The sequence below is a fragment of the Pan paniscus genome, chromosome 18 (genome assembly GCF_029289425.2).
Source record: "Pan paniscus chromosome 18, NHGRI_mPanPan1-v2.0_pri, whole genome shotgun sequence".
NCBI lineage: Eukaryota > Metazoa > Chordata > Mammalia > Primates > Hominidae > Pan > Pan paniscus.
The window spans coordinates 60,204,372-60,224,032 of record NC_073267.2 but is presented as its reverse complement, the minus strand read 5'-3'; the positions used below and the strand labels follow the sequence as shown (position 1 = coordinate 60,224,032).

The window sequence follows — 19,661 nt, the reverse complement described above, 5'->3', positions numbered from 1 at the left end:
ATAAAGCAAGTCACACAAGTGTTTTTGTTTCCCAGTGCATATGAAAGCTATGTTTACACTATACTGTAGTCCATTACGTGTGCAATACCATTATGTTATTGAAAATAATGTATATACCTTAATTTTAAAAATATTTCATTGCTAAAAAATGTTAATGATTATCTGAGCCTTCAAGGAGTCATAGTCTTTTTTGCTGGTGGAGGCTCTTGCCTCAGTGTGGATGGGTGCTGACTGATCACGGTGATGGTTGCTGAAAGTTGGAGTGACTGTGGCAATTTCCTAAAATAAGACAACAATGAAGTTGGCTCTTTCTTTCATAAAAGATTTCTCTGTAGCATGTGATACTGCTTGATAGCATTTTACTCACAATAGAAGTTCTTTCAAAACTGGAGTTAATCCTCTCCCAAGCCCTGCTGCTTCTTTACTAACTTTATGGAATATTCTAAATCCTTTGTTGTCATCTCAACAATGTTCACAATATCCTCACCAGGAGTTGATGTCATCTCAATGAACCACTTTTCCTTTCTTCATCCGCTCAAGTTTGATCATGAGATTACAGCAATTCAGTCAAGTACATTTTCAGGCTCCACCTCTAGTTCTAGCTCTTTTGCTACTTCCACCACATCTACAGTTATTTTTTCCACTGAAATCTTCAGTCCCTCAAAGTCATCCATGAGGGTTGGAATCAACTTCTCCCAAACTCCTGTTAATGTTGATATTTTGACCTCCTCCCATAAATCATGAATGTTCTTGATGGCATCTAGAATGGTGAATACTTTTCAGACAGTTTTCAATTGACTTTGCCCAGTCTGTCAGAGGAATCCTGATCTATGGCAGCCTTACAGAATGTATTTCTTAAATAAAACTTGCAAATAGAAATTACTCCTTGATCCATATGCTGCAGAACAGTTATTGTGCTAGCAAGCATGAAAACAACATTAATCTCCTTGTGCATCTCCATCAAAGCTTTTGAGTGACCAGTTGCATCATCAATGAACAGTAATGTTTTGAAAGGAATCCTTTTTCTGAGCAGTAGGTCTCAACAGTAGACTTAAAATATTCAGTTAAGCATGCTATAAACACATGCGTTGTCATCCAGGCTTTGTTGTTCCATTTATAGAGCACAGGCAGAGTAGATTTAGCATAATTCTTAAGGATTTGGGGATTTTCAGAATCCTGGCTTCAACTTAAAGTCACCAACTGCATTAACCCCTAACAAAAGAGTCAGCCTATCCTTTGAAGCTTTGAAGCCAGGCATTGACTACTCATCTCAGCTATGAAAGTCTTAGATGGTATCTTCTTCCAATAGAAGGCTGTTTTGCCTACACTGAAAATCTTTTATTTAAGGTAGCCACTTTCATCAATTAACTTAGCTAGATCTTCTGATAACTTGCAGCAGTTTCTATATCAGCACTTGCTGCTTCATCTTGCACTTTTCTGTTATGGTGATGACATCTTTCCTTAAAGTTTATGAACCAACCTGTGCGAGCTTCCAACTTTTCTTCTGCAGCTTTCTTACCTCTCTCAGCCTTTACAGAATTGAAGAGAGTTAGGGCCTTGCTCTGGATTAGGCTTTGGCTTAAGGGAATGTGCTGGTTTGATCTTCTATCCAGATAACTAAACCTTTCTCCATATCAGCAATAAGGCTGTTTTGCTTTTTTATCATTCATGTGTTCACTAAAGTAGCACTTTTAATTTCCTTCAGGAAATATTCCTTTGCATTCACAACTTAGCTAACTTTGGCATAAGAGGCCTAGTTTTCAGTCTCTCTCGGTTTTCAACATACCTTCCTCACTAAGCTTAATCATTTCTAGCTTTTGATTTAAAGTGAGAGATATGCAACTCTCTCTTTCACTGGAATACTTAGAGGCCATTGTAGGATTATGACTTGGCCTAATTTTAATATTTTTGGGTATCAGGAAATAGGGAGGCCCAAGGAGTGAGAGAGACAGAGGTCCCACTAGTCAGTGGAGCAGTCAGAACACACACAACATTTATCAGTGGAGTTTGCCATCTTATATGGGTATGGTTTGTGGTGCCCTAAAACAATTTCAATAGTCACCTCAAAGATCATTGATTACAGATCACCATAACAGATATAATAATAATGAAAAAGTTTGAAATATTGCAGGAATTACCAAAATGTGACACAGAGACACGAAGTATGCACATGCTATTTGAAAAATGGCATTGACAGACTTGCCCAAAGCAGAATTGCCACAAACCTTCAATTAATAAAAAACATATATCTGTGAAGCACAATAAAGAAAAGCACTATAAAATTAGGTATGCCTGTATTTGATTTCGTAAGACAAGTGAAATTACATTTAGCCATGTTACTCTGGGAAAAACAATATTAGCACAGAATTGGTTATCCCTGCAAGAATACATAAATAATGAAAGAAAATTTATTTTTCAAGTGATTCCCCCATAGCTATCCAGCAAGTTAACATTATAAAATGAGCATAACTCCTAGAATTTGCTTAGGACACAGTGTCTCAAGCTCAGTTCTACTAAGGTTCTGAACCAGATAATTCTGTGTTGTGTAGGGCTGCCCTGTGCACTGTAGGAAGTTTAGAAGCATCTCTGGTCTCCATGCATTAGAGGCCAGTAGTACTCTCACCTCAGATGTGGCAATCAAAAATCTCCAGACACTGCCAAATGTCCCCAGGAGACAAAAGCATCCCAGGCTGAGAACTACGGGCTTAGACCTAAAAAATGCACTAGTTACACAGTAAAAATAATAGCATATTTTAAACAATAACAAGTATATCTAGAAAGAATTAAGAAAGCCAAAAGTTGGTCCTTTGAAAAAAATGAAAGTCAGAAACCACTGGTAAGATTGGTGAAGAATATAAGAAAGCACAAATGATTAACATTTTGGATGAAAATAGGAACACAAGGGCAGATGCTGCTGAGGTTGAACAGAAAATTAAGAGGCTTTTATAAACAACATTATGCCCAAAGCTTTGAAAATGAATTAAATGGATACATTCATAAAAAATAAAACTTGCAAAAGACAATCAAAAACAAACAAATGTTAAAGGATATTTCATCAGTAGCTAAACATTTCCACAAAAAGAAGCTTTGCCAAATAGTCAAGGAATAGGTAATTCTAATCTTACATAAACTCTTTCAAATAACAAAATAAAAGAAACCTTTCTCAGGTACTTTATAAGACAAGCACGACTTTGATTCCAAAACCAGACAAGGACAGCTAAGAGGGAAAAAGTATAGGCCAATATCTCTTATAAACAGATTTTAAAAACAGGATGCAAATACTAGCAAACTGGACCAAGCAAAGTATGAATCATGAGGATGTAAACCCATGTAAACCATGGGTTTACATCATGGATGTAAGGTTGATTCAATATAAGAAAATTAGCAGATTAAAAGAAAATAGGATTATCTCAATAGAGAAAAAGGGGTTGATAAAATTCAACATCAATTCATGATAAAACTGTTAGAAAACTAGGAACAGTAGGTAACTTCTCTAACCTGATAAATGACAGATACAACAATAAAACTCTATAGCAAACATCACATTTAATAATGAAATGTTGAAAGCATTTTCTTTAAGATCAGAAAAAAAGGCCAAGATGTCTTCCATCACTACTTCTATTCAATATTGTATTTAGAGGTCCTAGCTAGGACAGTAAGAAACCATTTTTAAAAATAAAAGAATTTAGAAGAAGCAAAACTGTTATTATGTGCAAACTATAATGACTGAGTATTTTATAAGTAACCCATGGATTGTGAATAAGATATTTTAGTAAGTCTGTTTGTAAGAAAAATCAGCACACGAAAGTCAATTGAAAATGACTTCATTCCCACTAGGATGGCTAGAATAAAAAAGTCAGATAATAACAAGTATTGACAAGGACATGAAGAAACCAAAACCCTTACACACTGCTAGTAGGAATGTAAAATGGTGTGGCTGCTTTGGGAAACAGTCTGGCAGTTCCACAAATGGTTAAACATAGAGTTATCATATGACCCAGCAATTCCACTCCTAGATATAAACCCAAGAGAAACAAAAGCATATGTCCACACAACAACTTGTACATGCATGTTTGTAGCAGCATTATTCATTTTAGCCAAAAGGTGAAAAAAAAACCTAAATATCTATCTACTGATTAATAAACAACATGTGATATGTCCATACAATGGAATATTATTCTGCCTTAAGAAGGAAGGAAATTCTGGCACATGCTACAACATGGAGGAACCTTGAAAACATTACGCTAAGTGAAAAAAGTAAATCACAAAAGACCACATATAATGTGATTCCATTTAAATGAAATGTCCAGAAAAGGCAAATATGCAGAGACAGAAGTAGACTGGTAGTTGCTTAGGACTAACAAGGATGAAGGGTTTAGGAGATGATCACTAAGGGGTGCAGCATTTCTTTTAGAGGTGATGAAAATGTTCTAAAATTATCTTGACAATTGCACATGCCTGTAAATGCACTAAAATGCACTGATTTGTACACTCTGAGTGAATTATAAACTAGATCTCAGTAAAGCTGTTTTCTAAAAAAAAGTCAATTGTATTTCTACATCAGCATGACACTGTTAGAAAATATGCTTTATAATGCATCAAAATGCAAGTAAGCTCTTCATGGAGAAAATTATAAAATTTTACCAAAAGGAAATTAAATAAATGAAAGGATACACAATGTTTATATATTAGAAGTTTTAATATCATAGAAATGTCAATTCTCCTCCAATTGTTCTACAGATTAATTGCAATTCCAAAATCCTAACAGAACTCTCTTATAGTATTTGAGAAGCTGATAGTTAAACTTACAATGAAGCCCAAAGGCTAACAATAGCCAAGACATTCATTAAGAAAACGAACAATGGAAATGTACTCTCACAGCTACCAAGACTTCTAAAGCTATGGATAGGCTTTAGTGTAGGGAAATAACAGGGCTCAGAAAGATCCACACGTGTACATCTGGAAACTTGATTTATACACAGCAAGCATGGAAGGTCAAATTGGATATCTGCACCCATATTTCATATCCTGTTCAAAACCAAATCTAAGTGAATAACACACTTAAATGTGAAAACGCAAAACTATCAAGAAGACTACTATTTTGAAAACAGTATAGAACAGGAAAATTCAAAAGAACAGTGAGAGGAGACTAGTGTTAATAATATTAAAACACATAAAGAATCACACGTGGAAGCAGAGTGTGGAAAGATGAATAAAGGGGACTCGGGGTGGTGGGGGGTGGATGATGGGAGGTTGCTTGGTGGGTACAATGTGCATTGCTCCAGTGATGGATGTGCTGAAGGCCCTGACCTCACCACAGTGCAATACAGCAGTGTAGCACAATCACACTTGTACCCCATGAATATATACAATTTTTTAAAAATCATTAAGAACAATGTGGTATTGAAACGTGGGGAGACAGAATAGAAAGTCCAGAAATATACCACACTACATGTGGAAATTTAGTATGATGAAAGTGGCCTCTCAAACCAGTAAAGAGGGACTTTTTAATAAATGATACTAAGACAACAGGGGATCTTCTACCTGTGGGCAAAAATAAAAACTAGATTGGATTTATATTTCACATCATATACCACATAAAACAGAAATGGGTCAAAGATATAGATAGATAGATAGATAGATAGATAGATAGATAGATAGATAGATAGATAGATATAGAGATATGTACTAAAACCACAGAGTACTAGAAGAAAACACAGGGAAATTCCTTTATAACCTTAGAGTAACTCAAAATCCAGAATCTATTAAAACAAAAAGAATACAACAGCATAAAAATTTTATAAATCCTGCATGGCAAAAAGCACCAAAGTCAAAAACATCACACCAAGTGAAATGCACCAGATCCAAAGGACAAATGTATGATTCCACTAATATGAGATACCCAGAGTAAGCAAAGTCATAAGGACAGAGAGCAGAGAACAGAGATGAGCAGAGGCTGGAGGGAAAGAGGAACCGGCAGCTATCTCTTCATGAGTATAGAGTTTCTATTTGGGATAATGAACAAGATTTCTGGAAATAGATAGTGGTGATGGTTGCACAACTGTAAACATACTTACACTGAATTATACACTTAAAAATTGTTCAAATGGTACATCCTGTTAGGTATATTTTACCACAATAAAAACAAATGAGGGTGACCAGAAAAATAAGCAATTTTAAAAAAAGACAAATGACAAATGAGGGTGGAAGAGTGGGCAACATTTGCACCTCGCATCACAGAAGAGTTTGCCACCCTAACATATGAAGAAATCAGTGAGAAAAAAGGCCAATAACCTAACCCAATTTAAAAATAGGCAACAGATGCAAACAGTTCACAGAAAGAAAAATTGCCCTTAATCTTATGCAAAAATGTTCAACATCACTCAGAGAAATGCAAATTTCTATTTGCAAATGTATTATATACACTGAAATATATTTTTTATCTATCAGATTGGGAAAAAAGTTAATAACACACTGTCATGGGAAAGCTGTAAGTTCCCCCTTGTATTCTACTGGCAGGAATATAAATTGTTATATCTACGACTGAAGGCAATTAACAATATCCAAAACAATACCAACGCATACGCCCTTTCATCAAGCAACTCCACTTCTGGGAATATATCCTCCAGATATGCTAGCACATGTGGGAAACAGACATGTACAGGTTACAGTAACATTGTGTGCAATATCAAAAAGTCAGAAACAACCCAAATGTCCACTGATAGGAAACTGGTTAAATAAATTATGGAATTTTTTTCCATACAATGGAAAATTATACACTATAAAAAACAAGAACCTCTGTTTGCAAATATACAAACAGTTCTAACATATAAAATTAAGAGAATAAAGCAAACAGCAGAATAGTGTATCTACTACACTTCTTGAATTAAAAGGGAAGGGGGAATAAGAATATTTATATTGTATAAAGAAACACTGGAAAGATATATAAGAAATTCATAAAAACTGACTAGTGAGAAACAAAGGATGGAGTAAGCAGGCAACTGAGGCAGAGGGGATAAAAATGGAAATGAGATATTTTATTGTACTTTTTAATTTTGATTTGAGATACATGAATGATTTCTTCTTAAAATTGTTTTAATAACTTGATAGAGGTTTCTAATTCAAGGGTATATATATATTAGTTAAAACCCAAATAAATCCATATGTATGTCATTATATGTGTGACTTCTATCTGAAATGAAAAAGAAAACCCTAAATACTTATCTCTAGTTAATTAGGTGCACACTGAAGTATTTAGGAGGACGTGAACTGGTATCTGCAACTTAATGTGAAATGCACAAGAAAACATGACGGATAAGTACGTGAATAGAGAGGTGGACAGATACATATAAAGCAAGTAAGATGTTGATTGTAGGATCTAGATGATATGCATAAGGATGCTTAACATAAAATTTTCAGTTTTTCTGTTTAAAATGTCATAACAAAACATTAAAAGATGTTTTATTAAAATTCTAAAACTAGAGAACTCATGAATCAATAAATGAGCAACTCAACAGAAAAACAGGCAAAAAAATACGTGTTTAATAGAAGACACAAATGTTGTATAAACATATAAAAGGCTGTTCGATCCTACTTGTAATCAGGGAACTACAAACTTTTAAACCACCTTGAGATACCATTTCTCAGCTGTTAGGCTGGCAAAAATTTTAATCAGTACCAAGTGTTGAAAAGGAGGTGGAAACAACCTAAAACCCAAGCGTCCATTAATATTACAATGGGCACCAAACTGTGGGATAGTCACATGACGAAATATACTATGAAGCAGTGAGAATGAACAAACTACTAATGCCCTCATCCACAGAAAAGAATCTCAAAATACATTTTAAGTAAATGATGCAAGTAATTTAAAAATCAGTAAGATTTTAACTACATTAAGTTCAAAAGCAGGCTAAACAGTATATTGTTTAGCTACAGAGATATAATTAAATTATAAAAAGCAAGGAAATAATTAATGAAAAATTCAGAATAGTGGTCACCTCTAGGGAGAGATTGCAATTATAATGAAAACAAGGTATTGCAGGTGGTTTTCAAGGTACTTCTAATGTTCTGTTCCTTAACCTAGATGGTCAGTTTCATGAGTGTTCATTATTATTCTTAATATATGTTGTTATATATACTTTTGCAAATACATTCTACAGTAAAAAGTTTCTTTTTTGAGATGGAGTCTCACTCTGTCACCCAGGTTGGAGTGCAATGGCACAATCTCAGCTCACTGCAACCTCCACCTCCCAGGTTCAAGCGATTCTCCTGGCCTCAGCCTCCTGAGTAGCTGGGACTACAGGTGACCTCCACTACGCCTGGCTAATTTTTGTATTTTTAGTAGAGACGGGGGGGGTTCGCCATGTTGGCCAAGCTGGTCTCGAACTCCTGACCTCACGTGATCTGCCCACTTCAGCTTCCTAAAGTGCTAAGATTACAGGAATAAGACACTGCACCCAGCCAAAAGTTTCTTAAATATGAAAATGATGAGCACATTGCCCATTTTTAAGGATTAAACATGAATTCGTATAATATTAACATAAACATTCAAATGAAATTGTTTAATAGCTAACTCAATTTTAACATGATCAAAACAAAGATCCTGACTTCCAACTCCCACTCCCCCACGCATGCTCTTCCTGTTGTCTTTCCCACCTGGGTAAATTGCCTCTCCAGCCTACCAGTTGCTCAGTCCAAACCTTGGAATCATCCTTGATTCTGTTCTCTCTCTCAAACCTCACACCCAACCCATCTGCAAATCTTGATGGGATCTTTACATTATATCCAAATCCTTCACTTACCATCCTCTTCATACCACCCAAGTCCCAGCCACCACCGTCTCTCACGTGGATAACTACAACAGTCTCCTTCCTGGTCTCCCTGTTTCTGTCCTCTGTCTAGTTTATTCTTAACAGGCAGCCAGAGAGATCATTTAAAAATGCAAATTAGGGTGAGTTGTCCTTTGTTCAAAACCCACCTATAGCTCCCCACCTCTGTCGCTATGAAAGCCAAGAATCCACACAACAGCCCACTGAGCACTACCTGTTCCAGCTCCCACTGTGGCTCCTACAACTTTCTCCCTCACTCCATCTGCCGCAGCCACAGTCAACTCTTCACATTGCTCAAACTGGCCACGCTGGCTGCGGCCTTGGGTTCTCCCTCGGAATCCACATGTTCTCTCCCAAACTTCCTTCATGTCAACAGCTCAAATGTCACCTTATTAGAAGGTTTATCAGAACTACCCTACATGAAATCGAAAAATCCCGCCCTACAACCCAGTGCTCCCTTCCTCCTCACTGTGTTTATCATTTTTCATCTTATTATCATGTAATTGATCATACACATTACATATTTACTGTCTGTCTCCACTCACTAGAATGAAAACTCCACACGAGAACAATTTTTACCAGTTTTGCTTCCTACTATATCCCCAACATCTAGGTAAGGGCTTAATAATATCTGAATGAAGGAATGGCCTTTTATTAAACTGTTTTGTAAACCATAAGCATTTATTATAATATTTAAAAGTACTTTAATTCATAAAATAAATTGTATTATCTCCATTAACAATCGTGAAAAACTAGGCCGGGCGCAGTGGCTCACGCCTGTGGTCCCAGCACTTTGGGAGGCCGAGGCGGGTGGATCATGAGGTCAGGAGATCGAGACCATCCTGGCTAACACGATGAAACCCCATCTCTACTAAAGATACAAAACATTAGCCGGGCGTGGTGGCGGGTGCCTGTGGTCCCAGCTACTCGGGAGGCTGAGGCAGGAGAATGGCGTGGACCCAGGAGTCGGAGCTTGCAGTGAGCAGAGACCACGCCACTGCACTCCACCCTGGGCGACAAAGCGAGACCCCGTCTCAAAAAAAAAAAAAAAAATCATGAAAAACTAAATTAAATTTTGCCAAGTAAAATATCAAGCACATATATGCTTTTTCCTGAATGTAAATCATTTGTTCCCAAAGGGAAGCAAAATAAAAAATAGCTAGGAATTCAATTTGCAATAAATTAAAAATTGATTTTACAAACATCAAGTAAAGCAAAGTATGTCACACTTTGAAGAAGTAAAATTGAAATAAAGCTATCATTTGAGTCCTATACCTCCAACTAAATTAATGTGCTGTTGCTGTAAAGCTAAAAACTAAAGCAGAAGGCATGCCCTAACTTGAAAAACAAGCATTGATTACTTGCCTCAGCAACAGGAAAACAGGAAGCGCAAACAGTGCACGCTAAAAGGAACCTTAAGAATCATCTAGTATTAGCCCTTTCATTTTTACAACAAAAGAAACTGAGGACCTGAAATGACCTGAAAAAAAAACAATTCAGTTTGCTTATTCAATTGTGATCCTTGCTATAGCAAAATTCAGCTTTTATAGAATTAGAGACAAAATATATCTCCATGGAAACAATATTCCCAAGTATACATGTGAGACTGAGAAGTATGGTTTTCTATGCAGGTCTTCACATCCTAAATATACAGATAGGATTTGGGGTGGGGAGGTACTGAAAAGAGCACAGCTTTCTAATCAGACAGGTGTGGATTTAAATTCTGGCTCTACTATTTACTTTGATTTTGGTAATTGTTGTCCATCCGAGCCCCAGCTTTTTATCAGCGAAATGGGGATCATTAAGACCTACATTATAAGTTTGTTAAGAATGTAAAAAATTATTAAGTCGTCTAACTCAGGGCCTGGTACATTCCTGGCTACAGTCTGCCTGCAGGCCTTCTGACATTTTAATCAGAGTTGCATAATGCTCAATGAGAATCACCATCTCTGACTGCCACTGTCGGCTTTATTGCACTAGCCTGTATCACAGAGAGTTCCACTAACAGCAGGGGGATGAAACTTTTGATGCTGTTATCAACAGAAATTGTCAATTACCTGACAGCAGACACTAGGTGCTACTTGTTTGAGGCAAAATAAAAGATTGCTTGATTTTTCTTCTAAATGTAAAGTTGAGCAATCTATTTCTGACTAGAGTCCTGATCCCTGATCAATCACACCTTCTCAAAACTAAAAGGGATCTCACAGGTTATCCAGCAAGAATCTTCTCCACAGTACATTAGATTAGATTAGATGACCAATGTCTGTGTAAAGCCTTCTAGTTTAAACCAAGCTCTCACTCAGGTAGCAGTTTATTACATTTTCCGATCCTTCTAATTAACAGGAAGGGTTTTTCCCCCACTACGAATGGACAGGTGATGAAAAAGTGAATGAAAACATATTAATGCCACCCTTATACTCATATACGTCTGGAAACAAAAATCTTAATTATTTTCATTTGAGGGTAAAGGATATCCTATTTAATAACAATTCCATAATATAAAAGTCAAGTTCTAAAAATATATCTTGAAGCTTACATTTATGTTCTCAAAATATATATTAGAAAGTTTGCCTTATAGAGGGATCAAAGACTTAAATCTAAGACCTGAAACCATAAAGATTCTAGAGGATAACATTGGAAAAATCCTTCTAGACATTGGCTTAAGCAAAGACTTCATGACCAAGAACCCGAAAGCAAATGCAACAAAAATGATAAATAGATGAGACTTAATTAAACTAAAAGGCTTCTGCACAGCAAAAGAAATAATCAGTAGAGTGGGAGAAAATCTTCACAATCTATACATCCTACAAAGAACTAATATATAGAATCTACAAAGAACTCAAACAAATCAGCAAGAAAAAAACAATCCCATCAAAAAATGGGCTAAGGACATTAGCCCACTTTTAGACAATTATCAAAAGAAGATATACAAATAGCCAACAAGCATATGGGAAAATGCTCAGCATCATCAATTATCAGGGAAATGCAAATCGAAACCACAATGTGATACCACCTCACTCTTGCAAGAATGGCCATAATCAAAAAATCAAAAAAGAATAGATGTTGGCATGGATGTGGTGAAAAGGGAACACTTTTACACTGCTGGTGGAAATATAAACTAGTACAACCACTGTGGAAAACAGTGTGGAGATTCCTTAAAGATAAAAGTAGCTCTAGCGTTTGATCCAGCAATCCCACTACTAGGAATCTACCCAGAGGAAAAAAAGTCATTATAGGAAAAAGGTACTTGCACATGCACGTTTACAGCAGCACAATTTGCGATTGCAAAAATATGGAACCAGCCCAAATGCCCATCAATGAACAAGTCGATAAAGAAAATGTAGTATATATGTGTATATATATATATACATATATGTGTATATATATGTGTATATATATACACATATATGTGTATATATGTGTATATATGTATGTATGTATATATGTGTATACATATGTATATGTGTATATATGTATGTGTATACATATATACATATGTATGTATATACGTGTATACATATGTATGTATACATATGTATATATGTATGTATATGTGTGTATATGTATATATATCTAGATGTATATACACATCTAGATGTGTATATATCTATATATACACATCTAGATTATATATATCTATATATAATCTAGATGTATATATATCTATATATATATCTAGATGTATATACATATATGTATATACATCTATATGTATATACATATATGTATATATATCTATATGTATATATGTATACATATATGTGTGTATACACGTGTATATGTATATATGCGTATATATACATATACACATGTGTATACACATGTGTATATGTATATATGCGCATATATACATATGTGTGTATATATACACATATATGTGTATATATATGTGTGTGTGTATATATATACATACACCATGGAATACTACTCAGCCGTAAAAAGGAATGAAATAATGGCATTCGCAGCAACCTGGATGGAATTGGAGGCTATTATTCTAAGAGAAGTATAATAACTCAGGAATGGAAAGCCAAACACTGTATGTTCTCACTTATATGTAGGAGCTAAGCTATGAGGATTCAAAGGTGTAAGAATAATACATTGGACTTTGGGGACTCAGGGGGAAAGAATGGGGGGTGGCAAGGGGTAAAAGACTACACATTGGGTACGGAGTATACTTCTCGGGTGATGGGTGCACCAAAATCTCAGAAATCACCATGAAAGAACTTATTCATGTAACCAACCACCACCTGTTCCCCCAAAACATATTGATATAAAAAAATAAAAAATTTAAAAAAAAGTTTGCCTTATAAATGTATAAAACAAAGAAAACATACCTGGGATGATATCATTGATGTGCAATAGAATTGTACTTTCAACACATGCAAAACTACAAAGCTGCACTCCATCGAATCTTCCATCCCAGTTGCCAATAGGGTTATCCTAGAAATTAAATAATAAACATTAAAATCCTCCTCAATGAAACGTAAATGTGGAAGTCTGTATTTTCCATAAAGAATCCTCCAAAATATTTTACATTGGTAAATGTTAACAATTTTACCTAAAAGAAAGAAAGAATACATTAGGAATAGTTGCCATAGTAATAAGGCTTTGCTTTTTTCATTGGTTTGTTCATTTTTTTCTTTAGGGAAATGAGATTCAAGAATAATCAAGTGATAGTAAACCCCCAGATAAGCAAAGAATTGAAAGTGTTTTTTTCATACTTTACTGAACAATAAATACTAATCTGTAGGATAACACCCATTTGAGGTTTAAAAAGACAGTATTTTGCACAGGAAGTTTCATTAATAATATATTATTTCACCCAGAAACCTGCCTCTAATTAGCCCTAAGTTCTTCATATTCCCTGAGCATTTAAATAGTCCATCTGTACTTCTGTATGCCTTTCTGTACATAAAAAGTCTATTTTCTAATTGTTCTTTTGTCATTTATGAGCATATAGGAATCTTCTCCAAGATGGAGATGTTTATATTTAATTATCTGATATTCTAATATAGTGCCAACTAGCACTGTGCTGTACAGGGAACTACATCAGTAGACGGGCCAGTCAGACAACTGCCCTGAGCACCAATATGCATGGCATGCTAAAATGTCCCTGGAAATAAAGGATGAATAGAAGGAAAAGGAGATAAAGAAAGAAGTTCTAGCATTTGCCAGAACTTTCCTCTCAAGGACTATAATAGAAGTGTTTGGAACGAATATCTGCACAAGTCAGCTATGGGACAGATGGAGGCAGGGAGAGAAGCTGGCAGGGCAAATCTCTAGGCAGCTTGACTCAGGTAAACAAGCTGACCCCAGACCGCCATCTGAAAAAGGCAAGGCCTAAACCCTAAACAGCTTCTGCCAAGTTTGAGGCCCAAGGTAAAGAGCCTGACGCAAGGGGAGACCAACCCCAATGACCAGTGGCCCTCTTTCTCCAATCTTCCCTCCATGAAGGCCACAATTCTCCTTGAAATAAAGACTGAATTACTATTTAAAGAATATTGGTTAAAAGGAGTGCTTTATTGTCAGCTATCCTGAGGGGCATACATGTTTTACTCTGGTTCTAACTTTTCACATGTTAAGAGTAAACGTTTGTTTAGTAACTAACCAATGAGTATCAGATAGAATTTCCTGGAATTTTCAAGCACAGGAAACCATTACACTAGAACATTACCTTACCAACCAAAAAGTATACCTGAGCAGATAAAAATGATGACTAAAAGCATCCCCATTGTGAGTATAAGAGATTACTACTCACATCGCCTCCTAACTCATTCTAGTGTTCAGTAATTCCATATGAATTTCCTTCTTTATACATAACAAAGTCTTGCCCATATGTTCAATATATGATAAAAATGGTCTCAGCCTTTCTCTTCTTATTCTTTCAATGCCACAGGTATAATTCAATGAACCACACTGGAATGGATCCATTATTAAAAAGTATGAATGTAAGGAAACATTAAAAATAAGTGACACAAACAAAAGGTCAAATGTTGTATGATTCCACTCTTATGAGGAGCCTAGAACCGGCAAATTCAGACAGAGAAATCAGAAGAAATTGTGGTTAGCAGAGGTTGGGGAAGCGGGCAGTTACTGTTAAACAGGCACAGAGTTTCGGTTTGGGATGATGAAAAAGTTCTGGAGATGAACAGGTGACAGTACAACAATGTGAATACACTTAATGCCACTGTATGCACACTTAAAAATGCTTAAGTGATAAATTTTGTTGTGTATATTTTACCACAATTAAAAAAGGTTTTTAAAATGAATGAAATCCTATGAGATATTCTGATTGTCTATTCCTCAAAATCAATGTGGTTTTCCTCTACTCAGGTATTTTCTATAAATGATTTTTATACTAATTATTAAAATCAGATCAGCCATTAAATTGTGTAGAATATCACAAAAAAATGGAGTACCCCAAAAAACTGTTTCAAAATAAAGAAAAATAGGACTTCAAGTAATATAATTGTGTTTTGTCTTGTTTTGTTTTGTCTACTGGTCAGCTACAATAAGGCAAATTTAAAGATAGAGAACATTATTCTAGTTTATTCAAATGGGAAAAAAAAAGTAAATGTAATCTGTATCTAGACCCCTGTTCTATTTCAATGCTCCTTTACCAAAGATAAATTAGAACATGTTCTTTAAAGTACTCCAAATTAGATCATGTTAAATATTCAAAGTATTCAATTTGCAAGTAAATTGGTCCTAAAACTAATACATATATATATAAACTATACATATATATGTGTGTATATATATGTTTATATATATATATACATATATATATAAACTAATATATATATCACAAAGATATTTAATCCAAAATTTTCTTACCATGTCCACACCAACAAAATATCCTAAGCTTTCTTTTCCTGGCAAAACATCACAGAATATAACTGTTCCAGATTCTATTGTTTCTCCAACCTTCAAAGAAACTCTGGAGTTTATTTCCAAAGGAGGAAGTTCGACCTGCATTGTGTCCCCAGGACCTGCGTAATCACTTTCCAATGCAGTGTCATCATCTTCTATGAGTTCTAGCTTGTCCAATGCAACAAACACGCCACAATCTTCATCACACTGAAAAAGCTGTTTCCCTTGGTACACCCCGTCAGTGAAACCTTGACCACGACCTTCTTCCTAGTTTTTAAGAGAGAAGGGAAAGAAATAGATATAGAAAGACGATCCATAGGAAAAGGGGTTCACTCTAGAGATTTCAGGAAAATCACTCTGGACAAATTCTAAATGATACATATAATAAGAAATACAATTATTAGCAGTTTCTGTTGGATTTAGAGTGTTTTAAAAAACAAGAAGCTGTATCTGATGCTGAAATAATATTATCTGATAATTTCAATTCATAACTCTATCATGAGAAAGCTAGGCTGAATTCCATGTTGTGATTCTAACATTAATTTGGTTATAAAAAGAAAATGTTACTTTAAAATAGCAGTAATGTTAGCTCCATTCATTAAGCACTTATTGTCAGTCACTGTGCTTAAATCCTGCATCAATGTACCACAAAAACACTACAAGTCATGTACTATTAACACCATTGTACAGGTAAGGATGCAGAATTAGAGAAGTTAAGTAGCTTTGTTAAGTAACCTGGCAACCCAGCTAGTAAATGGCTTAACTGGGATTCAAATTCCTAATTGTTTACAATCACTGCTTTTAAAAAAAATTAAATCAAGAAGCAAAGAAGATATGCAATTCTATTGGCAAGAGTGTCAAAATGTAATTGGCATTTCAGTTCTTGTGAATGAATATTAAGTTTGGAAACATATCACAGCATTCTTGGGTCTCCTTCCGGTAGAAATAAATTCTAAGGATTTTCACATATATTATCGGGGACAATTATAAGCAAGTTTAAATTTCTGCAACTTTTTTTTCAAAAATCTTATATCTAAATTGTTATTTAATAACATACATTAAGAAGAACTAAGAAACCTATAGATGATAACGCAAGGTAATTAACAATTTTTTATGTAACTATTTACAACTGGTAGCGTTCATGTTTAATACAGGCAATGTTAAAATTTCTAAAATATATATGTCTGCAATAACCAGGTGAAACTCTTTGTATGTTCCTACCATAGTACATAGTTTTTTAAGTTTCGACATCATCTTTACATCTTCGCAATTCATCATTAAAAAAGTAAACAAAAGAAATTAAATCAAGAAGCAAAGAAGGCATACAATTCTATTTGCAAGAATGTCAAAATATAATTGACATTTAAGTTCTCAAGAATGAATATTAAGCTTGGAAACATATCACAGAGTTCTTGGGTCTCTTTCCAACAGAAATAAACGCCAAGGTGATTTTCACACATATTATCAGCGACAACTATAAGCAAGTTTTGGATTATGGATTCAACCATAACATGGATTCATCAGCAAGGATGATGAATATTAAAAATTACAGAAGACTCTTGGGAAAATTTATTTCGTATTTAAGGAGAAAAATATGTATGTGCATACAAATACACAGACACATGAACACAAACACACACACTACTAAAATGGTTTATCAAACTTACCAGCAATTCAACTCCAAAGAATATTCCGGAGACTGTCCTCTCTGCTAAGAGGGGTCCTCTGAAGCGTACAACTCCAGGAAATTTTTCTTCCCCAGATCTCAGCTGTACTTTCACAGGACAGCCCACGTCTATTTGGAGGCCTTTACTTAGTCTGTTTCTGTTTTTAAACAGGCTGAACCTCTCCTCACAATTGGTAATTGCCAAAAGTAACTCTGTGAACTTTTCATTTATCTCTACAACATCCTTTTCATCAACAAAGAGAACTGCATGAGGTTGCTCTAGAATTTTTAATCCAATCTGATTTTTCTTGCCTTTTGCAGAAGGAATCCTTGAATGCCCCACAGAACGATCTTGAATATACTGTCCTATACTTCCCTTCGGTACTTTAAGGAGCTTTTGTGTTTGTTTGTCTGTAACGCTGCATTCTTGAAGAAGCAAGTAAAAAATCCGCTCTTCCCAGTAGGGTGAAGTGACTTTTTCTTGGCTCCATAAGCCTGAACTCATTGTGATATTAACTTCAAAATACTAATTCAAAAAAGGGAAACTACTAATAACTTTGTCATAAAACCGCAAAAGATAAATTCAGTGGCAGTCCCAAGGTGTGTTTTCAGCAACGTGGTGTCCATGCTGTAAAAAGAAAGGAAATCAAAATGCCTAGTGAAAAAGCAAAAATAAACTTTAGACTTCATTCTACATGACTGAAAATTAAGACTGAAGACTTTTAAAATTTTCATTTGACCAGTAAACACATACACACAAATGAAATATTTTCAAAAAATATCTAAAAGGGCTAAAAGACATACATACTGTATTACTTTTATCTACTGTAACTGTGCATATTTAATTAATGAAATCCAATTGTAAAGTACTTTCAAAGACAACACAATGTTTGCTTCCAAGACACTGAAATTTATAAAATCAGATTCTAGTAAAAACTTTTAAAGATTACCCTTATATACATATTCTAACTTTTTTTAATTTATTTTTATTTATTTGTTTTGAGACAGGGTCTCACTCTTGTTGCCCATGCTGGACTGCAGTGGCACAATCACAGTTCACTGTGGCCAAGACCTTCCAGGCTCAAGTGATCCTCCTACCTCAGCCTCCCGAGTAACTGGTATTATAGACGCATATCACCACACACAGCTAAGCTTTCTACTTTTTGTAGAGACAGGGTCTCACTATGTTGCCTAAGCTGGTCTTGAACTCCTGGGCTCAAACAATCCTCCTGTCTTGGCCTCCCAACGCACTGGGATTACAGTCATAAGCCACCAGGCCTGTCCCATATTCTGACACTAATAAACTTTTAAAAGTAGCATTTCGGGCTGAGCTGTGTGGCTCATGCCTATAAATGATAGCTATGATATGGCCATATTGTGATAATGGAACATTTTACCTCTGACTCAACTTCATTTCATATATTTTTTCTGAAGATGGGCAATGTTCATCACATTAATCATAGTTATCTGATTTCTCAAATCGCAAATATCAGATATTATAATATGACTATATTAAAAATATTTTAAAAATCAATTTTGTAGCATCAAAACTTGTACTACATAGCAAGGGAATATCATGATATAACTGCATTATAATTTCTTTCTATTATTTCTTTTTCAAATTTTCATTTATTTTTATTTTATTTATTTATTTTTGAGACAGGGTCTCGCGCTGTCACCCCGGCTTGGGTACATTGGTGCGATCATAGCTCACTGCAGTTTCAAACTCCTGGACTCAAATGATCCTCCCACCTTGGCCTTCCAAGGTTCTAGGATTACAGGCATGAGCAACTGCACCTGGTCCTCATTTAAAATTTTTACAAGAATAATAATCTTTCCAATGAAGTAGGCTCATTCTCAAACCTATTTTAACTGATGGTTAAAAAAACTACACAATTTCATTAATTCAAACTGAGACTTTACTTCATTATTTTAATTAATTTTCTGCTGAAAACAATACTTCCTAGGTATCCCTGTCATAAGAATGTGGCTATCTGGTTTCCAAAGACAGTACTTTCATTTCATCCTTCCTTGAGATAGAGGTATCCATTTCCATTATTCTGGGTAATGGCTGCAATTGATAGCACTATCATATTTATTTTATTCTAGCAATTAAAAAATAAATACTCCTAAAGAACCAAATTTTAGATTTAATCACTTAATGATCAAACAACCTGGCAAAGCTATACACAGTGGAACACTTCTTTTAGAAAGCACTGCTAGATAATGAAGTATTCCATAATGGTAACATTTCTAAAAGTCTCTCCCTCTACAAGCCAGCATGAGACATGTGG

The 19,661-nt window shown here is 35.0% G+C and overlaps 1 protein-coding gene across 14 annotated transcripts in view; it reads right to left on the bottom strand.

Annotated features, from left to right (window-relative positions):
- CYLD (CYLD lysine 63 deubiquitinase) overlaps positions 1-19,661 on the bottom strand; it is a 60,227-nt gene that overhangs the window by 34,575 nt on the left and 5,991 nt on the right. For 9 of the 14 annotated variants that reach the window (XR_008621484.2, XR_008621483.2, XR_008621485.2 and 6 more), the window contains exons 3-5: positions 17,369-17,995; positions 15,666-15,968; positions 13,163-13,268 (exon numbers count right to left, since the gene is read on the bottom strand). Coding sequence is in view for 11 of the 14 variants with exons in the window: in XM_003819816.4 (XP_003819864.1) it covers positions 13,163-13,268; positions 15,666-15,968; positions 17,369-17,872 (913 nt within the window). In the remaining 3 variants the exon portion in view is untranslated. Of the gene's footprint in view, positions 1-13,162; positions 13,269-15,665; positions 15,969-17,368; positions 18,067-19,661 lie in introns of all 14 variants that reach the window. The other 5 variants (XM_063597988.1, XM_063597985.1, XM_063597986.1 and 2 more) reach the window with 1 other exon arrangement.